General features: G+C 41.1%; 1 protein-coding gene across 6 annotated transcripts; it reads right to left on the bottom strand.

Moving 5' to 3' along the window:
• Positions 1-24,823, bottom strand: NFYA (nuclear transcription factor Y subunit alpha). Of its 6 annotated transcripts, none has more exons than XM_018039158.1 (10): positions 24,656-24,823; positions 17,131-17,278; positions 15,462-15,545; positions 12,590-12,736; positions 7,862-7,993; positions 7,550-7,655; positions 6,312-6,484; positions 5,114-5,287; positions 4,006-4,107; positions 1-1,701 (listed from the first exon to the last, which is right to left on the bottom strand). In XM_018039158.1, the coding sequence occupies exons 2-10, from the start codon at positions 17,203-17,205 to the stop codon at positions 1,648-1,650; spliced, it is 1,047 nt and encodes a 348-aa protein (XP_017894647.1). In that variant the 5' UTR covers positions 17,206-17,278; positions 24,656-24,823; the 3' UTR covers positions 1-1,647. The 6 variants fall into 6 exon arrangements, with proteins under 6 accessions (XP_017894647.1, XP_017894648.1, XP_017894649.1 ...); XM_018039159.1 differs by having other exon boundaries at positions 15,465-15,548; XM_018039160.1 differs by having other exon boundaries at positions 6,312-6,466; positions 15,462-15,548.

A 24,887-nucleotide genomic window follows, 5' to 3' on the forward strand; every position in this document is an offset into this window, starting at 1 on the left:
TTTTGTGATGTTTTCTTTGGTGGGTTTAATTTCTTTTCCCTCTTAATACAGCTAGAGTGATATCAAAGGAAAAGCCAATCGGCTAGTCTTGGTATTAAAATCAAAACCAAATGTTCTTTGAAAGAATTACAAAGTTTTCCTTGTTTCTAAAAACCACCACAACAAAAAACCAGCAACTCTTCTGAAATCACCTTAGTTCTCCCAGGGTTCCACATCTAGAAAAGAAACATGTTTTTCTGACGCACAGCCTACTCTAGGGGCTTCAGCCTTGCTCCTGACCCTGCAAGAATCTCTATCTCCACCTTACCCCCAGAACATGGATGCAAAGTGAAAGCCTTTCTGCACAAGACCTATGGAGCAAAGGGGAAACGAGCGGAAACTGGTACCAAAGAATCAGCTGCCATGGGAAAAATGAGAACGTTCCCTCTCTCGGGCCAGCACAAAGCACAGCAGGAGTGAAGCCAACATCCACCCCACGCTCTAGCAGGCAACCTGGATTAGGTCCCAGCTAGCTTGACTAAACAGTGCTTTCCAGAAGCTGTCAAGAATCAAATTTCAGACTTCCCTTTCCATGCTTGTTAAAAGGTTATAGTATAAATGTAAATTCTTCTCTTCATTATAATGATCCATCCCAGGCATCCATCCACTGGCGAATCATGCTATATGACATCACAAGGGTATATATACTAGTCTTTGTCCTTCTGGACTGAAACACACACAAACCTTTCTATTCCCCAAATGCTGTCACAAAGCCTATGATTGAAAATCTCTAGTTTTGCTGTTTTGGAGTTACTATACATATCCTCACTACTTCAGTACAGAAGTTGTATAATTTTGTTTTCTACTAAGAAAAGGCAGTTTCAAGGTCCAGTACCCTCAAAATCGTCTTACAAGTAGCCTCAGCAAGAACTGTGGTCGATGTGACCTGTCACCAGACAGACAAGTAGACCACACCTTGTGAAAGCCAAGAGATCTCGCAATCTATGTTTTTAGTGCTTCAATCTTTTATCATTCTATCCCCAGAGTTAACTTTTTCTTGGCTGGAGTCCAAAAATCCCAATCTATCATCTGGGTAGAAGAGATTCTTATTATTACCACAGATTAGATGAATGTATCTCAGAATTTATTGTTTCCATATCGTGAGATGGAGCTTCCTTGCCTGGAAACCATCTCTGAATACAAAAGGTCCATCAGTCAGCCTGAGATCTCCCATTAGAGGGATGGGTACTGTTCAGAATCTGTGGGAAGTAATGGGCTGCAGCTTCCCCAATTGCAGTTTATGTTGAGAAAGTTGTTCTCTGCTCAGATGGCTGGCTGGCATCACCAGTCAACACAAGTGCTATGTGTGTACTGCTGGGCTGGCATGAGTCCCTTGCATCATCCCAATCCATGAAATATCAATGTCAGCAACAGTCTGAGAGAAGTCCTGACTGAAAGGGTGAGACAAAGGCTTGCAACTTCAGTTTGCCAGACATCCTTGCAATTATAATACTGAGCCACTTATTAAAAACTAAGTGGTTTCTGTCCTGTAGAAAAGGGCAGAATGTGGTCGTCAGTGTCCCATCGGAAGAGGTGATCAGTTTCCCTGAACGGTGGGAAACAGCGTGAGGAAGATGGCCTCGACTGGCTCCATCGCAAGGCCTGGGGTTAGGACACGCGGATGATTTGTGTCATAGCCTCCTCGTCCGCTTGATTTGGATCCTACAAAGGGAAGCACAGCAACAATTAAAGTCCTCTGCAAAAGCAACCAGGAATTCAGGGCTCTCACTACTTATCAGCAAGGGGAAGTACACAAACACTGTCTACACACATGGACTACAATGCAATTCCACTAGGAAAGAAGAGACAATAAACTTCATTCTTAGAAAATGATTTCAAGTCTGGTCTGGCACTCTATGACAGAACTCCAGAGTTGAGACAGTATCTCACTTTTTAAACACCTGTGCTGTGCTCTACACACTTAAGGATTAAGGATCCCTAGGTGGCTAAAAAAAGACCTAGAGAAACCAAGTCATGTTGTATATTTTCATTATTTAAATACTGAACACTTGGCAGGGTTGGAAAGGACACTGGATTTTATTTACTTTAATGCACTCATTTTGCAGATAAACCTGAAGCCTGGACTAGAATCAAAAAGTTAGTGACAAGCCCAGCAAGAATTAATTCTCTAATCTCTTGGCTCCGACTTAATCTTCTTTCCACTAAACTCTGCCTGCCTTTTTCAAAACCCTGCACTGTTAAGACGAAGGTCAGTCCTTGGGAGTTCACTGGCAGCCCAGGGTGGGTCTGCTTTCACTGCTGTGGCTTACATTCACTCTCTGGTCGGGGAACTAAGATCCTGCAAGCCACGCAGTGCTACCATCTACACAAAAACCCACCACCTAACAGCCACCTTCAGTTCCTTCATACCAGGGCTCTGAAGCCTCAACTGGCATGATCCAAGACAAAGCTGAAACATTTCTAGGGGTGGCAGGACAAAAGGCTGAGTCTTGATCAAAGAGGAAGACCAATAACCCACATTTACTGAGTTCTCACCATGCACTAAGCACTGTGATTAAAATAGCACTATCTTATAAAGATGGACTGGACCACAGTAAAGCTGAAATGTGACGGGTCTTCAGAATAAAGCTTTAGTATGGGAGAAACAGAATAATGGGAGGAACCTAGTCAACAAAAATTTACTGGTACTCATTCTTGAATGGGTATTATGCTAAATACAACGGGGAACAATAACTCTTGACTCTCTACACAGCTTATAGTTTAGAGTAGACAACCACTGCACAGTTACACAAATAAAATGATTATTACTACACTCAAAAGGAAGACGTGAGAAAATAATGGAGTAGAAGAAACCTCTGGATATGGCCTCTCAGATAGAAACCAAGACCTAAAAGATATGGAGACAGTCATGCAAAAGGATGGCATGAAAAGCTTTACAGACAAGCTATTTTAAAGACAGAGGTTCTTGAACAGTACAGCAAGAGCATAAACACCAAGAAGCAGGAGGAAATAAAGCCAAAGGTGGGCAGGAGCTAGATCCTACAGGGCCCTGCTGGCCATGGTAAGCATTTTGGATTTTAGTCTGTGTGCAAATGGAAAAGGGCAGGCGTGGAAGGGAGCAGGCTGGTGATGTGATATGATACAGACACTAAGATGTGGAGAGTGAACTAGAGGGGCACAAGAGGGGAAGAAGGGAGATTAGACAGCTGTTGCCTTAACTGAAGCAAAGAAGAGAGGGTTGGACTAGCCTGACAGCAATTGGGAGGGAAAAAGTAAGCTGATTCAGAGAATAGTTTAGAGTTAAAACCAAGAGGACTTCAAAACCCGACAACTCTAGCTTTAATAATTGGGTGAAGGGACATGTGACTTATTGAGATGAGCGTCTGGTTTAGGTTTAAAAATAAAATAAAAACCAAGAGTCCTACTTTGGACACATTGACTAGAAATGCCAATAAGATACAATCAGTGAAATTAGATGTAAGAACCAGTATGGCTATAGACTAAGTTCTGGAATTACACAGCCTAGGCATGAATTTCAGTTGTACCATTTTATTAGATATTTTACTGTAGGCAAATGACTTAACCCTTCTAAACCTCAGATTCAAATGTAAAACAGAAACTATAATTCTTACCTCATGGGGGTCAAGGCTGTTGTAAAGATTCAATGATAAAATGCTTAACGTAATGGCTGGCACACAGCAGTTAAGAGTTAGCTGCTGCTACCACTACCCTAGGGAATAAACTTGTGTTCTGAAAATCAAAAAAAGTGAGAATTTCAAGAAGGAATTAATAGTAGTAACTGGAAAAGACTGAGGAAAAAAAGGCCACTGGATCAAAGACTTTAGTTCTTTTAAGAAGAAAGGGACTCTAAGATATACAATGTTGCATCCAGTTTACAGACTGATTAGTCCCTAGTGTGAAAATAGCAAGAGGACACTGTGAAGGCTTCCACCCAGGAAGATTCAAGGCAATAAAGCTAAGAATGAAAAGTATAAATCCTCTTACCTGCATATGAGGACTATCTTTTTCCTTTGGAGAGAAAAATCGTCCACCTTCACCACGCTTCCGTGCCATGGCATGACGGTGCCGAGACTCATGCAAGTATTTCTAAAACAAGAAAAACCAAGTTACTAGCTGAAAGCAGCAGAGCTCTCCAATGCTCAAAAGTTTCGGATGGCTGTGATCAAAACCACCAGGGGCAATTATGATCTTGTATTATGGAGAAATCTTGGAGAAAACACAAACAGCAGCTAATCGTATCTAACTATCATAAGAAAGTAAATGCCAAATGAGTAATAACTAAATACAGGTTCCCCAAAGATATAGCAGTAATCGCCACCTACCCCCCAATATATATCCTCCCTTTTGCTTTAGTAACAAACCAAATTTTAGCTGGTACAGTCTCATTAAAGAGACTGCATTTCCTAGCCTTATTTGCAGGTAAGTATGGCCATGTAATTAAATTTTGGCTAATGTGATTATGGAACTTTTTGAATGTTTCCTTGAAAGAAAGTTTCCTTATTCCCTCTGTTCCTTGGCTAGAGCCCAGGCAGTCATCTTGGACTACAGACAGCACACTAAACAATCAGGACAGTAAGACAGGAGGAGAATGCTCTTGAGGGTTGCCACAGCGCAGGACAATAGGTCTCTGCACTTTGTGTTAGTCACTCAGTCACGTCTAACTCTTTGCAGCCTCACAGACTGTAGCCCACCAGGCTCCTCTGTCTATGGAATTCTCCAGGCAAGAATACTGGAGTGGGTAACCACTTTTCCCTTCTCCAGGGGATCTTCCCAAACCAGAGATCAAACCTGGGTGTACTGGAGGCAGATTCTTTACTGTCTGAGCCACCAGGGAAGTCCACCTCTGGACTTTACTACGGAATATTAAAAAACAAAACAAAACAACAACAATAAAACGCTATTTATGTTGTAGTTATTTTTTAACTGTTATAGTTGCAGCTCCATATAGCAATAGTAAGTACCATTACAAAAGGTAACAGCTATCTAACTTCAAAGTCTGGAAGGTACTCAAGGAAACTAACCACATAAAAGGTTATTTCAGAAGTAGAACCCTGCTGTTCTCATCCTGTATCCGTCCCAATGTTATACATACCCGTCTCTCCTTTGGAATTTTCCCTTCTGCTTCTAATTTAGCCCGAGCTTGTCTCCTCTTAAGTATACGGTGGTACTGTTTGGCATTGACATAGAGAGGCTCTTCTTCAAGCATCTCTGCCCCAGGGAGAGGGATTCTCTGGATTGCAGGCACAGAGCCAGCACCAGGTACCATCTGTGTGAAGAGCAAAATCAGAGCTTATTAAGTAGTAACATGAAGTATGGACCTGGGAAATAATTTCTCGGTCCCTGTTCTTCTGAATGCTACGACGAGTAGCTTTATAGGGTACTTGTTGAATGCGGATTCCTGGAGAATATTTACACTTAAGGCCTGCATTTTAAACAAATGTTCCAGATGATTCTGTAATAGGGGGCCAAGGACCCACACTGAGAAACAACATAACCCTGTCCAGGTTTTTGCCCACGCACAGCTCCATTTTCTAAGAATGTCTGCTGCCATCTAATGGTCATGAACAGTAATCACAGGCAGTAAAAGAGCTCAAAGGATCGACCAGGCGCTGCTAACAGCGTTTAGTTACATAATTGTTAACTTACTATACAATTCAACCCACATTTTCCAGAACAAATCAGGTTCCACTACCTTCCCAATAATAACAACTTTAAATGGTTATATTGTTTCTTCTAGTGGACTCCTCCACTTCTGTGTAGTTTCTAATACTTCTTTCTTAGCTTACCCATTGTAGGTATTGTACACTGACACTCTATTTTGACATATGAGTTTACAGTCAACTCTCCTTCCCCTCTTCGCAATATATTTACATCACACCTTTTTTTTTGGTTTCTCTATTGACTACATCTTTCTAATTTTTAACGTTTTTGTTTCACCCACTTTGGGCCGTATACTTTCTACTTCCCAAAGATAGTAGTCTATAACTTTTCATTTCAGTTATGAATAAGATTCCAGCAGTGAATATTTACATCTGCTTTTCTTCTGCTCTAGAGATCTAGCACCTAGAATAGTCTCTGGCACACAGTAGGTACACAGAATGAGTTATGGTTTACTGTAATGTTTATTGTAAAAGCGGACCACTATGTCTTAAGAATCTCAGTCTCAAGAGGTCAGGATTATACACAAGCTTCATGAGAGATTTTAAAACACAAGCTGAAGAAACTTTCAAAGACAAAGATACATGGAAAAATAAACTATAGACAATGAAATGAAAAATCAGTTTTCTTACCATGACCATCCCGCCTGAACTGACGACGTTGCCTGCCACTGGCAGTGTCACGGTGACAGTCCCTTGCCCACTGCTGGTTGTGTTGGTGTTGGCGCTGGCTCCCGTCTGAACAATCTGTGCTCCTGCCAGACTGGCTGCGGGGATGGTGATCATGCCTGAAACAGGGACTGTAACTTTAAGAAAATAAAACATAAAACAAACAAACAAAAAAACAGGTATACAGAAAGAAGGGAACACAGTTAGTCCCTCTTCTATCTGGCACACATTTATTAATCCTGGAAACACATGCTCTTTTAGCCAAGGGGAGAAAAAGCACTCTTCCATTCTCTGCCTTGCCTGCTGTATATAATCCAAGTAATCACAAGTTTAGAGATGTTAATAACTATATGGGTTCTAGTTCTGAATAAAACTACTCATACTGAGTCGAAAGTTTTCAGTGGATGACCAAATATTTTGGAGGCGTCCCTTTCTATGAGTTAGTCTGACTTCAGCTATAGCCACTGTTCTTATATAAATGACCTGTTTCAGGATGAAGATTAAAAAAAAACTGTTTATTCTCAACTGACAATGAGTCAGACAGCTACAGGACTAAATCGTAAAATTAAACCAGGCATGCCAAGCCCCCAGACTTCAACAGCAGCACTTGAGGATTTGTCCATCATTCTCTGAGCTATGCCTGTTCTGGCTCTCTCCTGGGTCATAGGAGAGCACACTGCCTGCACTCACTGGCTCTTGTCTACTGCCTGATTTTAATCACAAGTCAAACCTTCCGTCACAGAAGACATACCACTAATAAGGGTTCTGCACGGTATTTGTTTGGTCACATTCATGTCTCGCTTACTAGAGTGTCTTTGAGAAGAAAACTGTTTTCAGTAATGTGCTACATACAGTGGTCATTTAACGTCTTTTGGAATAAATTAATAATGAAGTGGCCTGGGGGAAAAAGAAAAAAGCAGCAGAGATATATTTCTCTACCACTAAAGAAACTCAGTATTTCTAATCTTCCATTTAGAGAACAGTTCTTAGAAAGAATAAAAACCTTGTATAATCCCTAGGGTCATAGTGGCTGAATTTAACAACTATCACAGTTCTCCCACGAAATGGAATCAGCACTGGTCGCATACTGGTGACAAGGAGCTAACAATCAATGGACACATCACAAAATTTCTAAAGCAGTCATTTGCTCAAGATGAACAGGATGCCCCCAAAAGTCCAACAGAAATGCCGGGCATTCGTACCTTGCTGGAGAATGGTGCCATCTGCATTAACTGGCTGGTAGACGATCGTCTGCCCTTCAGCAGTCTGGGCCACTTGCTGCCCCTGGACAGCAATCTGCTGCTGTGTCTGTAGGGAACAAATCATGACACAATTTAATAATTCCAAAGACACCACAAGAAGAAAGGACCATGCAGTGCTTTTTGAGAAAAAGGCATTTCTGTGATAGTTTTCTTCCCTGTTTCTACTACATGTGGAACACTCTACCCAGTCGTCTGACCCTCGCAAAGCAGCTGTGCGCCTCTGTTGACGCCGTGCAGAGACCGTGGAGTTACCTGCGTCTGGCCAGCAGTGACGGCTGTCTGGGGCTGCTGGATGATGATCTGCTGGGTCTGGCCCTGCTGGCCCTGCACCTGCACGGCCTGCCCACCCTGGATCTGGATCTGTCCCGGTGGGACCAACTGTATCTGCACGAGAGAACACCAAGATTAGTGCCCTGCTGACACTGGTTGCCACTGGTCCTGGAGTGTTAGCTACTCAAATTCATCTACAAGGCAGGAAATGCTCTGGAGAGGAAAAAAAACACAAGTCCTGTTCTTCTCTCTTATGAATTAGAGAGAGCTTATTTTCCATTTATGAAACTGGGGAATTTTGATCACTATCTGGATACTGGATGATATTAAAGATGATATTGCTGGCATTGGGAATATATTTCTAAAAGCTTATTCACTTAAAAATACACCCTGAAGTATTTTTGATAGATGAAATGGTAGTGTATATATTCAAAATAATCCTTGAGTCGGGGACATAGATGAAAATAGATTTCAACAGTAAAATACTAGTTTGTGTGTTAAAATGGGTGATGAGGATTCGCCGTATCATTCTCTTTGCTCGTGTCTATGTTTGAAGTTTTTTATAACAAAATATTGAAAAAAATTATTAAGTAACTTTAGGGTTTCCTCTTCTATCTATTCATATTCTTTGCCCATGTTTCTACTCAACTGTTACTTTCATATCAACACATATAAATAATTTTAAAAAAATGTATTCTGGACACAAACCCCATTATACGTTAAAAATATCTTCTCCAAATTATGTCTTCTACCTTTATTTTATGATATATTTTGACATACACCAAATTTTTCAGTTATAAAATTGTTTTTTTGGTTTTTAAGAAATCCTTCTCTACCCCACATCATAAAGAAAATATTCCTATGAACAGAATATAAAAGTTTCCAAGTATGCTTTTTTTATAGTTAGATCCGTAATCTATCTGGCAAGTATTTTTGATATAGTGTGAGGCAGAGATCAATTTGCCTTTTTGATACCACTCTTGAACCATTTCTTCACTGAAACTTTACACTGTTTTTGTTATATACCAATTTCCAATAGTCCTACATCTATTTCTTGGCTCTCTACTCCATTGTCTATATCACGCCACAGATCTTAATCTGAAGAGAGAGCACAGGCTTAACTGGAATTCTAAAACAGAAGGTACAATTCAAAAAAAGGTGAAGTACACTTCTAAAAGACATGGTTATTCAAAAACAACACACACTAAAGCAATCGCTAATGAAAATGGATTGAAATTTTAAGTGTTTTATGGGAGGCTATGGAATCATACCTAGAGCTTTGTCATGCAACATTAACAGAAAATAATTTTTCCAAGATGGTTTGATTAGTTACAGTGCTGCCTAGAGTGAGGGGAATAAGATAACCTTTTCAATATCTTCTCTTAAAGGCCAAAAATCCTACAAAATCCACAGAATCTACAGCTGAAATGTTTTTCAAATGAGAAAACCAACAATCAAAGAACTTGGCCGAGAGAAAAAAGTCTGTTTAATGGCAGACCTGCAAATGAATTCAGGTCACTGCATTCCTGATAGTCTTCCTAGCTCTGTATCACACTGTTTCTATTCAACAGAGAAGAGGGCATGCCAAGCTGGGGGACTGGAGAGGAGGCACTGAGAGGAAGGACAGAAATGAAATCGCAGTGTGAAATTGAGGCAAGTACACACACTGAAGTATATTTAAAGACTCATACATTTATGCATGCAGAAATGTAGAAACTATTTTTAATCCTGACTACAACTCTATCTTGGCAAAAATATGCTGATAGCCTTAAAAATGACCTTACCCTTTGCCCAATCAATTCCTCCACTCCCAGAAATATTCCCCTAAGATTAAATTCAAGTGAAAAAAATAAAGCTATAAAATTCAAATACATTTATAGTAACCTTACCTATAAAAGCAAAAACAAACAAAAAAAAAAAGTACACAGTTAAATTACAAATTCTGATTCATCAAATTGACTACTATGTAGGAATTTAAAAATAAAAGGAAGTAAAACAAAACCATAATAAAAAAACTATATGCTTGTATTACAACTATGCCCAAGAGGTATGCACAAAACTACAAAGGAGTATGCAAAACTTAGAAGTTTGGTTATCAAGCATGGCTCAATTTTTTTTCAACTGGTGGCTCAGACAGTTTGCCTATGGCAACCCACTCTAGTATTCTTGCCTGGAAAATCCCACGGACGGAGGAGCCTGGTAGGCTACAGTCCATGGGGTCGCAAAGAGTCAGATATGACTGAGCGACTTCACTTCACTTCATATTACATTACTCCAGAAAAATGAAGATATTAATGAAATCACAGAAGATATAAGCAGCTTTAGAAAATTTTAGTAAAAAGTTCATAAACATATATATATATACATACACACATACACACACTCACTGGGATCTGGCTATTAGTTATTAATACAAAGGTGATATGACTTAAGCATATACTTCTCTGTAAATTATTTCTCACTAAAAATACTTCATTATTAATCCTTCCCCCAAAGTCAACAGTTCAGCCTTTTTAACAAGGACATAATGTCATAATGTGCGCTGAGTCACTTCAGTCATATCCGACTCTTTGTGACCCTATGGACTGTAGCCCACCAGGCTCCTCTGTCCATGAGATTCTCCAGGCAAAAATAGTGGGGTAGATAGCTATTCCCTTCTCCAGGGGATCTTCCCAACCCAGGGATTGAACCCGAGTCTACTGCGTCTCCTACACCGCAGGCAGATTCTTTACCACTGAGCCACTGAGGAAGTTCAAGGACACGACACACCATATGAATACAGTATGATGTATTCAATCGATTCTTTACCAACAGACACTCAGGCTACAATTTTTTTTTTTGCTTGTATAAAGCTTCAATAAATGTCTTTGTATATTTCTCCCTACATATTTATCTTTTCTTCCTATAAGAATAGATTCTCAGAAGTGGGACAGGTACATCAAAAGGCTTAAATATTCAAGAGCGAGATACCTTCCAAAAGGACTTTACAATTCGAAAATCAACAAAAATACTGTGCTTCATTTTCTTTACACCCATTCTAGCACTGGATATAATCAGTGTTTTAAATTTCTGCCAACAAGATAAAAATGCCTGTAATTTTACTTTTGTTTTCTGTTTCTGAATCAGTCTTTCCAGTGAATTTACCTAACTACTTTACATGTCTGTTTAAAGAGTCAGCTTTTATTTAGTTTTTTACATTTTTGCTGGTTTTCTACTTCATTCATTTTAACCTATCTTTTGCTCATTTTCTTCTTGTCCTAACTTCCTAAAAAAAAATTATTTATTTTCAGTTCTTTTAAAATATTCAAGGTTATAAATTTTGCTCTAAGTATAGCTTGAGGTGTGTGTGATAGGCTTGGACTGAAATATTTTCATCACTTGCTAGATAAGTTATAAATAACATGGAAGGAAAGGAAAAGGATAATATTTCTGACCCAAAACAACAATCTCCAAAGCAGACTATACATTTCCCCCCTCAGTGCCCAGAAGAGCCAACAAAGGACACGTTGATGGTGACTTTTACTAAACTAGATGCTCTTTTTATAAGGGCCTCCCAGGTGGCACTAGTGAAGGTCCTGCCTGCCAACGCAGAAGATTTAAGAGATGTGGGTTTGATCCCTAGGTTGGGAAGATCCCCTAGAGGAGGGCATGGCAACCTGAAATCAAACAGGACTCTACAGTCCTTGCCCCTAACCATGTCCTCTGCCTGCCTGTTGTCTGTGGCAAACTTGAGTCAAACAATAAGTTTAAACAGAGAAGTGAGAAACGTGGAAACAAAGGAAACCAGTCAAAGGAGACTAATAATAGTACTGTAGTCAGGAAGCATAGTCGAGGACCTCTAGTTCTTCCTCAAGGGCTAGAGATAATACTCTGAGCTGTGTCCTGTGAGCTGTCTTACAGATAATAAAACACCAGGTGGAGAAGCTAACTACACGATGACCAGACTGTACCCAGGACGTGAGTGCCGCAGTTCCAAGAACTGGCCACAAAGAAATGGTGACAAACAGACCCTGGAACTGACAATTCACTGCACCTAAAACAACTAGGATGGTGGTGGTTAGGCCACTGAAGAGCAATTTGAAGGTGACTGTCAGAGCTGACTGTGCTGTTCCTGAATGTAGCCCCTTCCTTCTGTCTATAAAAGCTCTTGCCTCACTGTTTGCCACTGGCGGGGAGGTGGGGAGAAAGTCGGCCTTTGGACAGATGTCCACCAGCCTTCCCCTCCCTAGTTGCCAGCATTTGAAACAAAGCAAACTTTCCTGTCTCCCTTCTACCAACTTGGCCTGTTTATTGGCTTTTGAGCAGTGAGCAGCCAGACTCTCCACACTCTTTTGGTAACAAACCCACCCCAGTACTGATGCCTGGAGAAACCCATGGACAGAGGAGTCTGGGGGGGCTACAGTCCTTAGGATCACAGAGCTGGACACGACTGAAATGACTTAGCAAGCTCTCTTTTTATATTACTTACATTGATTCAAGATCATGTCTAATACCTTAGCCCTTACCAGAAATGTCCTATTTCTCTACAGCTCTGCTTTCTATCACTGACACTACAAAGGTGGGAAACTGACTAAATGCAACTAAATGCAAAAGGAAGGTTAAGAAGCAATTAAATACAGTATCAATTTTCAATTTGTAACAACTTATTTCTTAAAACTTTTATCCCGATATTCTAAAATTCTTTTTTTTTTTTAAAAAAATACCACTCACCTGCTGCAAACCCTGTGTCCCAGATACAGGTACTTGCATGATGGTTTGACCTTGTCCACCAGGAACAGCCTGGACCATGATGGGTTGGCCAGTTGATGTGATTAACTGACCTCCACTGACCTGTACCATTAATGGCTGCCCCTGGACCTAGAATAAAGTAAAATAAGAACAATGAAATAACATAAGACACAAAATGATTTTTACCTAAAGACAATCACTGCAACTACTCTGCTGTCTTGCTAGAGGAGGAAAAAGTAGGAGAGACACTAAGAAAATAATTTCAGGTCCTCATCCTCAAGGAGTCTTCTTCAAAAATACAGTATCTGTAACTAAGTGCCAAGCTGAATACTTAAAAGTCAGATAAAATGGGGTATAAGCAGAGTCTTTGGGAAGTCTCAATAGATACAAGGTGTTTATCATCAAATACAGGCTAAACTCATGAGAAGTATTTAACCAAATCATCAAGACTATTTGCCTTTTTAGTCCAACATCCAGGAACAGTCTCGGGTGAAGACTGGAGAGTAGGCAGTGAGAGGGAGGGCTGATGCTGGGGATGGTGGTTGGAGTGCAAATTCTAAATAACCTGGAAGGAGTAAATCAAACTGTACCTGGTAATGACTTCAGCTCCAAAAGCTTATGTAGAATACCCTTCCTCCCTACAGTTTCTCAAGCATAAATGAAACACATACCTTTTACCCTCTACCTCACCACTGAGAATTCTTGTCCCGTGGTTGTTTAAGGAGCCTACTAGTATAAATGCCTAGAAATATATTGGTCAGTTTACAATTTTTGTGGTGGGAATGCTCACACTGGACCCTGCAATATCTGCATAGTTCTTTAGCTTTAAAAAGCATGAGCATTATACAAATTTTCAACAGTACCAAAAAACTCTCAATTTTCAATCTCCAATGAGTAAATGGATCACTCTAAAACCCAGGGCACTGAAAGTGCTGTAACATCTTGAGTCCCAATGCATTCTGAAAGTCAAAAAACAAACCACTTTAGACATGAATCGAAATGTTCAACAAAATCACTGAAAATCCAAAACTTTCAGACTCTTTGTTTTGAGGAACTATTTGTAACAGATCAAAAGAAAATTTGTATATCTGAAATAATCATTCTCAATGCCAGTGAAAGTATGTTCAAATAACAGTATTTAGTTAAAAGATCAATCTGTCCTAGATTAGTAGATTAGATATTAAGCCCTCCCCACCCCTATGAGCATATTGGAATCTTTAGGAACATTCAAATTCTGTGTTTTGTTAAACTGCTCCTTGACAAATTCCACTTTACTATATAAAGATTTTACAATCTGATTCTCCTCTGCTTTTCTCCTCTCACTTCCCCATCCCAAACCAAATTCCTTTTGGTATACTAATGTTTCTACATGCTCTATTAGGAAAGATTTTTAAAAATATTTGTTGCATAACTAACTGAAAGAACTATTTAAAATTCTCCACAAATAATCAGAGCCCTAGAGGAAAGGTTTCCATTATCTCTAAAGTGCTTCCATTTCTTTAAGTAAAATCTGCATAAGAAGGAAACAAGTTTTAAGCAACTGTTATTGTAATTTTCTGGCTATCCATCATCGTAACTTTTCCCTTCGCTGACAGGCTATATATGCACATGATGAACCATTTGAGACTCCAAGGAACCTGCTGTTTTTACAACATATGATGATACAAGGATACATGCATCAGACAAGAAGCCATACAGTTAAGAGCATGTTACATTCCCATTCCACAAGTGGTTAACGACAATACTGTTTTATGTATCAATAAGATGAAGCAAGCATGAAAAACATGAGTATCAAGCTGCTGAACTCTGAGATTTGAATAGTTTGGGAGTACCTACAAACTCAGCTTATTTCAGCTTAATTTATGTTTAGAACTGGCTGTATATCATCAAACATTAGGAGTGGCAGGTATGGGAGTAGGGCTGAAAGGGTAAAGTGAAATGATTACAGTTAGGGATAGTTCGCTGCAGGATGCTTGCTCAGCAGCACTAACAGTAGAGTGAGACGCCAGTTCTACATTCTAGGTCCTTCTCATTCCATTCAGAGAAGGAAAAAAGGCAGGGTACTTGAACTTTGCCAAGTTCTCAAAAATATGGTCATTTTAGTTAAAGTAACCTAATAAATACGGAAAAGACTTTTGTTCCTTCTGTTTATATAGGACCTGGCCCAAATATAACCCCAATTTAGGTACTTAACTTGGTCATACATAATGTTAAGAAACTGCATTGTTTAAGTAGGAATTCTTACGGTGGCTATAATACCTAAGATTTACAGACAGCATCTCTCTCTTCTGTCCAACCAAGAGCTATGGGGCAATCTCTGCAGATCCAATAATAAGGTCACGACTTCCCCAAGAAAAATAGTGAATAGTGAATAGAATAGCAGAGATTAACAAGATTCAGTGATTCGATCAATCTTGTCAAATGCAATCATTATTTTATATCTGAGTTGTCCTTTTAATAAAGCACAATCTAGCCTAGTAAAATGCATACATTTTCTTCTCTATTATTGTAATACAAAGTTCAAGAAAATTTACCGTGCAATCTTATTACAGAATCTGAGCTCCAAATAGGTCCTAATGCCACTTGTAAGAATTTCTTCACTGATTTGTTCTCAGGTATTCCCCCAAAAACATACTAGCCAAATGGCACTTTTCAGAAAACTGGTACAGCATCACTATATGATTTAGCACAAAGCATTAGGAAACTGGCATCGTATAAGCCTCAAAGGCAAGTTAGCAGCACCAAAGTCATGCAACTGGCTCTGCCGTCCCTCTGTGAGGTCCTACCACGAACAGCACCAGACACGAGGAGAGAGGTTCATGCAGTGCTTACAGAGAGTCAGAGAGAGCACCACTACCTGCAGGGTCTGGACTTGCTGGCCTGAGGCGGATGCCACCTGGGCCTCAGTCTGCAACTGGACAGCAGTGACACCACCCTGCTGCTGAGAACAGGAACAGGAAGAGCTTGAAATGTGTCAGGAAGGAAATGTATAGTTCAAGACATGAGATCACCTTACCTCTTGTGGGAGAGGAAGGGTCTTCCTTCAATAGCCCCACCCTACACAGGACTTTCGAACTGGAGACTCCCTATACTGAAGCTTTTTGTTGAAGGTAACAGGTTACAGACTTCTTACAAATTACAGATTACAGTCTTCTGTCTCCAGAGCAGAACTCAAATACACTTCCATGACTCAAAAACATCGATGTAGCTGACATCATTAACAAAAAATTTTTAATGTAGTCCTTCCCTCCAAAATTAAGCATTTGATCCTTCTGCATGCATTTAATGTTCTTTTTATTTCCTCAAATGAGTTCACAAGAACAAAATAGTCCATCAGGTTTTAGCAGCCTAGAAGCTACAATGAAGAACTTCTGGAACTTGAATGCAATCACCAGAAAGGAAGAATAAAGCAATCACTATGAGACAAAAACATCTTCATGACGTCACTGCCCTCATGTCCCCAAACTAGGATTACTCCTACTCAGTTGGACTACCTTAGAAGCAATGTATTCATAGACTCAACTTAATTTTTATTACCCCTAGTAGTAACTTCAGACAGAGCAAGAATTCACTCACTAGGGCACTGGTATGAATGAATGGAGGGTCCTCTGTGAAATCTCCCTTTCTTTCAAGGCAGCTGAAAGAAGCTGTAGTTGTGTGGAAGGAAAAGCCAGCAAAGGAATTTTGACAATTAATCTCTTTTAATAAAAAGTAGCTCCTTCCTTTGGTCATTAGATAGAACAACTCACCATCAAAACACCCACTGCCCACCTACTCCCTCCCCCACCCCCCCCCAATGACTTTTCTATATTATCTAGGTCCCATTTTGGAAACAAAACATTTTCAATTTTGGCCTACAGGCCAAATCAATGCACAATAAATTTATTTTCTTGCAGGGAGAAAAAACAAGAGAAGTTTTCCTAAAACAAACCCAGGTATATACAATCAGAAAATGTAATCTGTGTATAAATTCAAGAAGGCAACCTATCTTAATTAGGAATAAACCAGCAGCAGAAATCCTTTCTAATATGTGTTTATCCATAACTGTAGATACCTATCACCTTCATATTGAACTAGAGGTTTTCAAAATAAACAGTGTGATGGATCAAATTAAATAGTGGATTTCTTAGAAGCTATCTTGGTTTGTCTTTTGTGGCCAAAGCCTTACCAGACCACAAGATGGCTTAATCAATAAGAGAAACAACCAAATTTAATGCAGGAAAACAAAACTACCCTTCAAAGCTCCATCTGAAAACAGACTAGGTATTTTTGATTTCTAGTAAGATAAAAGGGGGCAGTTTATTAAACCAGGAACCCATGACATCAAATTCTAAGTAATTATGGACTGGATAGACTTCTGAACAGAGAAAATCAGAGAAATCACAATAAATCCAATTGTCAAAAAGTACTTTAGCACAAGTCACCAGACCCACTAGAAGATCTGATGCCTCTCAAATCCAGAACTGAGAAGTGCTATTATCACCTCCACTGCTGTGACATTCAAAGCAGTTTTCCTTCCATACCTGCTGCTGAATCTGTCCGGCCTGTACAACAATCTGCTCTGCTGAACTGTTGCTGTTTGCTGCATACTGTTCCATGGTCCCTCCAAGTCAGAGTCCTGTCCGCAGTCAGTGTCACGCTGGAGATCCTAGAGGACTGCCAGATGCACTCCTAATAGAGAGGGAAGAAAAGAAAGTGAACTGAGAGTGTCAGTCAAGGCCTCATGAGATATTTAATTCATTGTTAATACGCATTAACATATTAACATTTAATATGTTAAACAGCATCTTGATAATGCCATTTAACATTTTTAAAAATGCTTAGTCATTTCTCATCAGCAACTTTCCCCTTCAGTACTACTAGAGCAACACTTGCACCTCAGAAATTCTCATTAAGTTACAGTATCAATTTCTCACAAGGCCCATTTAACACAGATTTTCAGGCCTGCACATGTACTTTAGAGAACTGTGCCTTTAATTTGTAACACATCTGCACTAAATGTGATATGAAATTTAACATTTTAGGGTTTATTATTTAGTACGTAATTACCCAGATCTGAAGTCCAACAGATTGCTTATTAGTGTTAAGTAAGAAAGACACAGTGAAGGTTTAGGAGTTTGGGCTTTAATCCAGAGCAATAAATAAAAAGGAATTACATAAATGCTACTTGCAGATTAAAGAAAAAATTTTTTACATATCAAGGCTATTATTTTCTCTGAAAAAAATCTACATTTTCCTCAATCATGAATCTGAATGCCTAATAACACCCCACCCTTTGTTAATTTTTTTTAATGACAATTTTCAAATACATACCCCAAATAGTGAGAACACTATAATGTTCCACCTAATCCCCATAGCAATCACCCAGCTTCAGCAATTTTCAACCCATGGTCAATCTTATTTCACATATATCTCATCCATTTTTTCATTCACCCTCCCCCTGCATTGCTGTTGTTCAGTTGCCAGAGTCCGACTCTTCGTGACCGCATGGACTGCATTATTTTGAAGCAAATCCCAGATACCTTATTACTCCATAGCTCCATAAATACTTCAGCATCTGCCTCCAAAGAGTAAGGATTCTTTTGTCTTTATCATTTTATCACAATGATACTGTGTCTCTACAATTACTTCAAACATTAAAAATTTTGTAAGTTTTTAATATTATTAAGAAAAGAAAAAAGCAAGGGAATTCCTCCCCCTCAAAAAAATCTACTTCTGCTTCATTGACCATGCTAGAGCCTTTGTTCGGATCACAACTGTGGAATATTCTTAATGAGACAGGAATACCAGACCACATTACCTGCCTCCTGAGAAACCTGTATGCAGGATAAGAAGCAAGTTAGAACTGGACATGGAAAAACGGACTGGTTCAAAATTGGGAAAGGAGGATGTCAAGGCTCTGTATTGTCCCCGTGCTTCTTTAACTTATATACAGAGTACATATCACGTGAAACACCCGACTGGATGAAGCAGAAGCTGGAATCAAGACTGCTGGGAGAAATATCGACAATCTCCAATATGCTCACGATACCACTTTAATGGCAGAAAGCGAACAGGATCTAAAGAGCCTCTTGATGAAGGTGAAAGAGGAGAGTGAAAAAGCTGGCTTAAAATTCAACATTCAAAAAAATGAAGATCATGGCATCCGGTCCCATCACTTCATAGCAAACAGATGGCGAAAATGTGGAGACAGTGTCATGTCTCATTTTCTTGGGCTCCACAATCATTGCGGATGGTGACTGCAGCCACAAAATTGAGAGACACCTGCTCCTGGGAATAACAGCTATGACAAACCGAGACAGCAAATTAAAAAGCAGAGATATCACTTTGCCGACAAAGGTCCATATAAATCAGTTATGGGTTTTCCAGTAGTCATGTATGGATGTGAGAGTTGGACCATAAGGAAGGCTGAGCACTGAAGAATTGACGCTTTTGAACTGTGGTGTTGGAGAAAACTCTTGAGAGTCCCTTGGACTCGAAGGAGATCCAACCAGTCAATCCTTACAGAACTCAACCCTGAATATTAATTGGAAGGACTGGTGCTAAAAGCTGAAGCTCCAATACTTTGGCCACCTGATGTGAAGAAATGACTCACTGGACAAGACTGATGCTGGGAAAGATTGAGGGCAAGAGGCGGCAATAGACGATGAGATGGTTGGATGCCATCACTGACTCAATGGACAGGAGCTGAGCAAACTCAGGGAGATAGTGAGGGTCAGGGAAGCCTGGTGTGCTGCAGTTCATGGGGTCACAAAGAGTCAGAAATGACTTAGCAACCGAGTAACAGCAACAAATATCATTAAATATGCAGTCAAGGCCCAAATTTACTCTTCTCATACACTTTAACAGCTGAAAGCTCCTTTTTGAAATAAGGACACGATTAGATAAATTGAAGTAATAATGAGAACCCTGAATAAAGGCTTGATTCAAAACCTTTAGATTTTCTCCGGAACTTTTCTCCAGGCCTCCATAAATTCTAAAATTTGAGTGACAGTTACATTTGAGTTACACTGAATTACATGAGCTGCACATCATAGCAGCAAAGCAATGTACCTCTCCCCACAAATCCACACATGGTGGATAAGATGAATTACCCACCATGATTGTAAAGTGTCTCAGTTATTTGTGAATGCCCAAATATTTAGGAAGAAGTGCACTGATGGGTTGGAGAAGGCAATGGCACCCCACTCCAGTACCCTTGCCTGGAAAATCCCATGGATGGAGAAGCCTGGTGGGCTGCAGTCCATGGGGTCGTCGCTAAGAGCCAGACACGACTGAGCGACTTCTCTTTCACTTTTCACTTTCATGCACTGGAGAAGGAAATAGCAACCCACTCCAGTGTTCTTGCCTGGAGAATCCCAGGGACGGGGCAGCCTGGTGGGCTGCCCACAGAGTCGGACAGAGTCACACAGAGTCGGACATGACTGAAGCGACTTAGCAGCAGCAGCAGCAGCAGCAGCAGCACTGATGGGTGAAGTAGGTTTAGACATAGATATATACAAACACCTCTCTAAAAAGGCAAGTACAGTACATTAAGAGCAGATTCTAGACGGCGGGCACACAGGTATTTATTATAAAACTCAACTTTATTGTTATCTAAAAAATTTTATACTAAATGTTGGGAGGAAAATCTAATAAAGCTCAATCAAGTCTATTACTCACAACCAAATCGGTACAGAGGGTAAGAGCCATAAACGAGTGACAGGATGACTATGCTGCTGAGCCTGACAGTGTATCTGGCCATATGGTTCTTCATCTCACCACCCATGCTCTAATGGAATGCTCACCAAACACGCATCTAGCTATAATTTGGATTCACATATACAGTAGCCAACAGGGAGCAGATATGATCAGTAACACAAGTAAACCCAACAGTTAATGCTCATTGCATAGTGACAAATCAGCCTTCTGATTTTTATATATCTCTTCTAAACTGGTTGACTGAGTTGGCTCCTCAGAGATTCTGGGAACAGTACAGAAAACCAGATTTTCAGCCAGACTCAGTGGCTCTTTCAGGGAAGTGAATGGTCTTTCCTAAATTCTATCTTGTCTCTAACTGCAATACCCACAATGCATTTATGTTTCTAAGCTAATAAAATTAAAAATTAAAGGTCCTGAGTAGTGTGATTTCATTTATATGAATCCCTGAGATGGTAATAGTAACCCAGAGACAGAAGGCAGATCAGTGGTTTCCTGGAAATGGAAAAGGGGAAGAGGAAAGTTGACTGGGATAGAGCATCTGGAACTTTCTGGGGTGATAAAATGTCTTATTTTTTCATTATGATGGTTGCATTTGTGTATAAATTTATCAAAATCCATTAAAACATACACTTAAAATGATTATCCTTTATGTCTAAACTATATCTCAAAAGAGTTGATTAATAAAACAAGATCAGGAAGGAATGTCCTCTGTATTTTAACAACCCACTCCACCTTCAGTCCCCTTCCTGTGTGAGATTTTTTTTCCTTGACCCCTAATTTCCAGAAATTTACATCATACTGGAAGTGCAGAGAAATGACTGATAAAATGTCATGCAGGTTTTCTTTTAACTAATTTATCCTCGTCATACAAATACTACAACTTAAAAACATTTAAATCCTCTATACTTTGATGGGTCAAAACAGAAGGGGTTTCAAGTTTAACAGCAATTTCCTGTCATATATTAATGAAGGAGTGATTCAGCTTGGAGGATGATATTTAGACTGCCAATGGTGACGAACGGTTGCCACCAGCTTCTATGAAGCCATGTGTTCCCATTACTGTGAGCTTCAGTTAGCAGAACTGCAATATAATCTGACGTCGTCTTTCCTGAAGTGCTTTTCTGCCCACATTCTGACAGAATTAAGTGAGCCGGATTTAGCCTGTCTAGTTCTTGCTCCTAACTCAAAGTTTGAATGTCTTTTCCTCAAAGACAGAAAGAACATATGTTTATTCTGGTTAGCAAGAAAATCTCTTCCTCCTCACTTCAAGGTACAGAACCTGAAATGCAGCTAACTACTTAGAAATCCATTTGTTTTGGACCAACACACGTTTTAACTCAACCAGAAACTCAACCTTAATAAACAAGTGAAAAACCCTGCAGAATTATCATATCTGATCATCACTACCAGGCAAAGACTAGAAGAGCAGTTTCTAAACTTTTTGACAGCTCACAGTTAAGAAACACATTTTGTATCACAAATGCACTGAGAGCATATTTTAAAAAGTAACTAAAAGTTTCATAACTGATCTTTGTAAGTATAACTTAAGATGAATGGTGGTATTCTCTATCCTACTGTAAAAAATTACCAGCATTGGCCCACTAAATTGACTTCACAACTTAACAAACAGGTCCTGATCTATGTTTGATAGAAGACTAGAGAACAAAGAACTGTCCTGTATCACCATCATCCAAAAGGTTTCTGGATTGCAGCTCCTAATTTGCATAATCCCCATTAATGATGGACCACCTGTCAAACACTGTCTTGAAGGTTTTAGAAATAACACGAAAACTGTAAGTTTTTAACTTCAAAGTCTTTAAATTTAGTAAAGGAGTAAAAATCTATACCCAAACCCTAAAGGAAAAAAACAAAAGAGTGTGAAGGACAGAAACTGGGGACAGTCATTAAGTCTTTAGAAAAAATGTGGCATCTGACCTGGTCTTAAGCACAAGTAGGATTTACACATGTCGAAGTGGAAGGGAATGGAGTGCTCCAAATGAAGTCATAGCATAAAAACAAAGAGAAAAATTTCCACATATAAAACAGCAGGCTAAAAGGCCACACGTCAAGAGAAAGCTAAAGGTCAGATTACTGTACTCAAAATTCCAGGCAAGGAAGTTCTTTTGCAAATAGGTAGGGTTTCTAGAGGGGTTTAGCAATAATATGACCAGACAATAACTGCCTATTAGAAAGAAGTCTAGCAAAAATGTTTGCTGATTTTAAAGTGACACATACTACCATCTTTAAGTCCCAAGGTATTTATCCTCTCCAAAGGCAAATGTAAACGTTCTAAAAAAATATCTAAATCACACTGCCCCATCTATCAGATATTTCACAAATCAATTTTTAAAATGTGTTCAACAATAAAAAATTCATGGCAAAAATGAAAACAAAAGTGTCCCCAATTTTTTAGTAGTGGAAAGAGCACTAGTGTAGCTTTCTGAAACTTACCAGTTATGACTTCAGTAAATGTGATTATAAAAATAGGCATCATATACTAAAGGCTGACTGTATGTAACAAGGACTGCTGTACTGTGAAAAATAGTACACCTGAATAAAAAATTCTAAAGTCCTAGGAGAAAAATCTCCCTTCCTCCCCTCCAAAGTCAGCTGTTATCGTGGAGCAGAATCTCATAAGCCAGGAACTTATTTTTCCAAACTTGGAAAAAAAAAACGTGCTTCCAGACTTCTGAAATCTCCACAAAATAACTGCTTCTGAAAAATCCCTTAGCAAAATATACAAGTGGTTTTACCAACTGCGTTTCCCAACCTACTGAATTGTCACAAATGCCCACTGCCCAACGTTTTCTTCTTCCCCTGAACACAGCAGTTTGGTGCCTCAGCACATGCTCTTCTCTTTGTGAGCAATGCTCTTCCGTTCCTTCCTGCCCAAAGAAATCCCATTATCCTTCAAGGCCAATTAAAAGTGTGGCAATGCTGGCCTTCCACCGAGGCTGTCGTTAGCTCACACATCACAGAACTGAACTTGGCCCCGTTACAGCACTAACCCTGAGATATGAATTACCTGTTCACCTGTCAATCTCCACCAGGCTTCTCATCGACCTCTAATCACTCTCCCCCCAGCAGATGGACGCCTGGTTCATACTAACTGTTAGATAATTGGCTGTCAAAGGAGATTTCCTTTCACCCTAATGAAAACCCCAGAAGACTGTTAAGTTTCTATAAATACCCAAGGAAACGTCAACATACTGGGAAACAAAAAACAAACCAAGAGATGGCTGTGAACCAAGCTAATGAGTGAAGTCTGACATGTTCGAAGTGACACAGAAAGGTGAAAGGAAAAGAAACTACATTCCTAAGGGAGCGAGAATCCACGAGATGAGCAACAACAGATTAAGACTAATGAAAGCAAATTGTGCAGCCTCGGGGGAAAGGAATGCACAGAGCTCGCAATCTTCCAAGAGCGAGGTTCCAGGCACCGAATGGACAGGGGCTTACAGTCCGGGCAAGGAAGGGACACCGCCTGGATGGGCTCCAGGACGGAGGTGTGCGGTTCTGCCCGGCGATCGGGGCGGGGAAGAGAGGAAATGACGAGCCAAAAGGGGGTGGTAACGGCGCCGGGACCGGAGACCCGGGAGTGCGCTAGGAGGAGGGGCGCAGCGGGGTCCGAGAAGGGGGCGCACTAACGAACCCCTTCCCCTCCCCCTACCCCCCTGCAGAGGGACGGCGAGGGCGGGCCCTCAGGGTGTCGAGGCGGGGGCGGGTCGGGCCCTCTCCGAGCTGCACGCGGGGCCCGGTGGCCACGGCGCGCGTCTTCCCCGGTTCTCCTTCCCCACCTAGGAGGGCTGCAGACAGGACAGACCCGCTCACGGAGGGGAGGGGTGCGCGGGACCCGCGGGGGGGAGACTTTCCGTCCCGGGGGCCGCCGCGTGTTGAGTGCAAGGGCAGGTTTAAGTTGTGAGGCCAGAAAGACCAGGAGGATACTGCCTAGGCCCGAGTGGGTGTATACCTGAACGTAGGGGCCTTGTGGCAGGCAAACCCCACACCCCCGGGTCTGGGGCCCGAGAAACTGGGCCAAAGGGTCGGGGAGAACAGCGACGCATCCCCAACTGGCCCTGGCACCCTGCGCGGGTCTGGGCCCCGAGATGCCTGCTCCCGAGGGCGCCATCCCCTCGCGGGGCGGCCCCCTGCAGGCCTCCGTGGGGAGTGCCCCGGAGAGCTTCGCAGGCTCTGGTCCGGGGCAGCAGGTCGCCCCGCTCGGCTAGACTCAGCTCGACTCCCGGGGCTCGACAGGCGCCTGGGCCTCTCCTGAGTGGTCAGCGAGACCCGCCAATCGGGGCGCTGGGGCCGGCTCTGGGCCGCTGGATATTGGCTCCTCACACTCACCGTGCCTCGCTCCCCCGGTTCGCTGCCCGCGCTGATTGGCTCCAGTACCGGACCCCGAAACCCAATCAGAGGCTCCAGCCGCCGCTGCCGCCGCCACTGCCGCTGCCTCGCAAAATGGCGAAGTCGAACAAAGGGGAATCGGGCCTCCCTCCAACTGCCTCCGCGCAGGCGCCTCTTAGGCCACGCCCCCTACCCCGAGCTCGGGGCTCGCCCCACCCCCGCAGAAGCAACA

The sequence above is a fragment of the Capra hircus genome, chromosome 23 (genome assembly GCF_001704415.2).
Source record: "Capra hircus breed San Clemente chromosome 23, ASM170441v1, whole genome shotgun sequence".
Lineage (NCBI taxonomy): Eukaryota > Metazoa > Chordata > Mammalia > Artiodactyla > Bovidae > Capra > Capra hircus.